Genomic DNA, 3,110 nt, shown 5'->3' with positions numbered 1-3,110 from the left:
CCCGCCCACAGCCACCCTGCGGTCTAGGAGACTCTGCTTCGCCCTCTCCCAGGAAAACAAACCCCCTGCCCGTTGAGCCCGTTTGGACTCCCAGCACCCCTGCCCTGGGCTTCGCAGGGTCACCCTGACAGAAGGCTTTCTCATCTGGGGCAGCTGGTGGGTTGGTTGCCAGAACACCCCTGCAGGGGAGTGCATGGGGTTCCCCACACTATAAAATCTTAAAGGGCGCTGGCAGCCTTGTGTTTCTCCTGTAGAGGGGCTAATGAGTTTGGAGTGCGGAACTTAGGGTTAGCGCCCAATGCTTGACCGCACCACTCAAATTCACTGCCACAGTCTATTCTGCCCTGTATCGACCCTGCAGGACAGGGTAGACTGCCCCTGTGGGTTTCCCAGACCGTAACTCTTCATGGGAGTAGAAAACTCCGTCTTGGTCCTGCAGAGCAGCTGGGGCTCTGGCGCTGTGGCCTTGCAGTTCACAGCCCAATATAGAACAACTTTGCCATCTGGGTTCCCAAAATACACGCAGGAAGCATGAATTGGGGGCCTCAACTGAAGAGAATGTTTGAAAACAAAACAGACGGGAAGACCCCACAGGATTTAATTGACAAGGACCCAAGAGCAAGGGGCAGTCACCCAGACAGGGTCTGCTTGGCCTAGGCTCCCGTGCTGGCTTGGATACATGGTCAAGGCCACATGGAAGACCCCAAAATAAGCTCCTTCCAACCTGGGGCCAAGCACAACTTCTCAAGGTGGAGCCGCCTCAGCTGTCCCACCTGTCCCAATGCACAGCTGGCCCAAGCAGGGGCTTCCGTGAACACCAGGGCTAACATGGTCCCTGCCTCACCAACTCACTGGACCAGATGTGGGGACACCCATCCATCTGTGGACAGGCGGGAGCGGGGGTGGGGGGTTGTCTCTGAAACACCTGGCGAGGGAGCAGGAGTTGATGGGGTAAAGGGATGGGAAGGGCTTCTTGGTAGAGGGGACAGCATGAGGGGGTTGGGGGGGAGGAAGGGGGGCAGGTCAGTCCAGAGTGGCCGGTGCTGAGGAAATAAAGTGACCCAGCCGTGGTGGGCCTTGAACCCCAGGCTGGAACCAGGCAGCAACCAGGCTGAAAAGATCAGAAGTGCCCCCACCCCTACCCCCCTTGGACGGAGTGGGAGAAAAACGTGACACGGAATTCAAAATCATAAAAAACCCGACTTGCTGGTCTGATGGAGCCTAGTGGAACCCCGAGACCACAGCCCTCGGATACTTTTTGAAATTGGTAGGGACCCCACCCCAGGGACCTTCTTTCAGGCAAACAGCAGACAGGCTTAGAGATGGAACAAGCGTGTGCCTGTGCTGAGCACGGTGCCTGGGACCAGAAGGGCTGCCCATGGCCGAAGGCAAAGCTCAGACTAGACCGGAGGCAGGGGAGATGGGCGAACGGAACCGGGGGACCCGGGGAACAAGGGTTAGCGTGCTGAATGTGACTGGGCCGGGCCTGCAGCCATGTCACAAAGCCAAACGTGCGTCAACTGTGGCAGGGGAACAAATTGTTCCTCTGTAAACTCTCACCCAGGTCACGGTAATCAAAAACAAGGTAGAAGGACCCCAACTTCCTCCCCAGATCCCGCCCCCCTCATCTCCAACACTCCCCACTTGGGAGGTTGTCCGCATGCCAATTACACCCCCACCCCCACCCCTGACGCTGACAGCTGGGGTTGGTGAACATGCTTTGGGTCTGTCTGTCAGTGCTCTGCCCACCCTGGCCAAAGGGTGAGCACCCCCTACCAGCTATGGCCAAAGCATGGGCACCGGTCTTAGCTGCTACTCCGTGGGAGTCATGGAGCGGCGGGTGGGGGAGCATGCTCAGGCTGGGTCCCCCGACCTCTGGGTTCAGGCCTAGCTTGCCCTCAGGGCGTGGGACACTCACATAGATGCCCAGGCGGAGTGCGGGCACGGCGGGGGCCTCGCACAGGGACAGCAGCAGCAGGAGCAGGGCGGTGGACAGTTCCATCAGGTAGAAGAGGTGATTGTGTGCGAAGAGGTAGGCGGCCAGCGCTTTGGCGTTCTTGGGGTGGGTGAAGAACTTGTCGTTATTCTCGCCTTCCTGGGGAGACAAGAACCCGGGGGTGGGTGGCAACGGCAGGCGGGTAAGAGAGGAGTCAGGGTGGGGCCATGACGGCAAAGACTGTCTTCACGGGACGCCCTAGGGTTCGGCCAGCTCGCCCCTGACAGCTGACTAGACTCGCTGTTTCCTAAAGACAGCTCTGAGGCACCAAGGAATAGAAGGGTCCGGAGGGGAAATGGAAGGCAGGCCACACTGACCCCGGGTGGACAACCTGGGCCGGGTCCTGTATACCCTCTTTCCGCCCACCCACCCCAAAGCCTCAGCTCCTTCAACACCCCGGGAAAGGTTGGTTCCTAGTCACAGGGCAACTGTCAGGATGACAGGGGGTGAACTCTGAAAGGCACTTAGGACAGAGATGAGCTCATTGGTTAACGAACAGGAAAGAGATATGAAGCCAATAACCATAGCTCGTCAGACCTTTCCAAACTGCCCGGTTTATGTGCTTGGCTGCTGACTACATCGGAGGCTGGAGGTTCGAGTCCCCCAGGAGAAAAACCTGGAGACCCACTTTGGATACAATCACCGCGAGAACCCGCTGCAGCCCGGTTCCACATGGGGCCACTCAGAATGGACTGGCCAGCAGCGGTCTTTTTTAAACCCCAGTTGGGGTGTCCGCTTGGGGCTTTGCCTGGGCTTCCCAACACCCCGCTTCTCACGTGAGATTGACGGCTCTGTTACTCTCCCCAATTTCCCAACCCCCGCAGAACGCTGGCCTTGCCGCCCTGCCGAGCCTGCCCGCAATCCTTGCTCGGTGTGTTAGTCTGGGTACTTTAGAGAAACAAATCCACAGAAACTCATGTATAAGAGAGAGTTTTATATGAAGGTTACGTGCACATCAAGGAAACATCCCAACCCAGTGCTGCCCAAGTCCACAAGTCCAACATTAACCCATTAACCCATATGTCTGACACCAATCCACAAAGTCCTCCATCTCACAAAACACACCAATGATGCTGACTGCAGGAGGAAAGCTGAATCAGTGAACGTGTCAGCA

General features: G+C 57.6%; 1 protein-coding gene across 1 annotated transcript in view; it reads right to left on the bottom strand.

Annotated features, from left to right (window-relative positions):
- TPCN1 (two pore segment channel 1) overlaps positions 1-3,110 on the bottom strand; it is a 68,457-nt gene that overhangs the window by 32,441 nt on the left and 32,906 nt on the right. The window contains exon 3 of the mRNA XM_030887425.2: positions 1,919-2,095. Within this exon, the coding sequence (XP_030743285.1) occupies positions 1,919-2,095 (177 nt within the window). The remainder of the gene's footprint in view (positions 1-1,918; positions 2,096-3,110) is intronic.

The sequence above is a fragment of the Echinops telfairi genome, unplaced genomic scaffold (genome assembly GCF_000313985.2).
Source record: "Echinops telfairi isolate 266 unplaced genomic scaffold, ASM31398v2 ScPeMD7_7412;HRSCAF=8450, whole genome shotgun sequence".
NCBI classification, from domain to species: Eukaryota; Metazoa; Chordata; class Mammalia; order Afrosoricida; family Tenrecidae; genus Echinops; species Echinops telfairi.
Note: the sequence above shows the minus strand (reverse complement) of the source record. Positions and strands in the feature narration are given on the sequence as shown.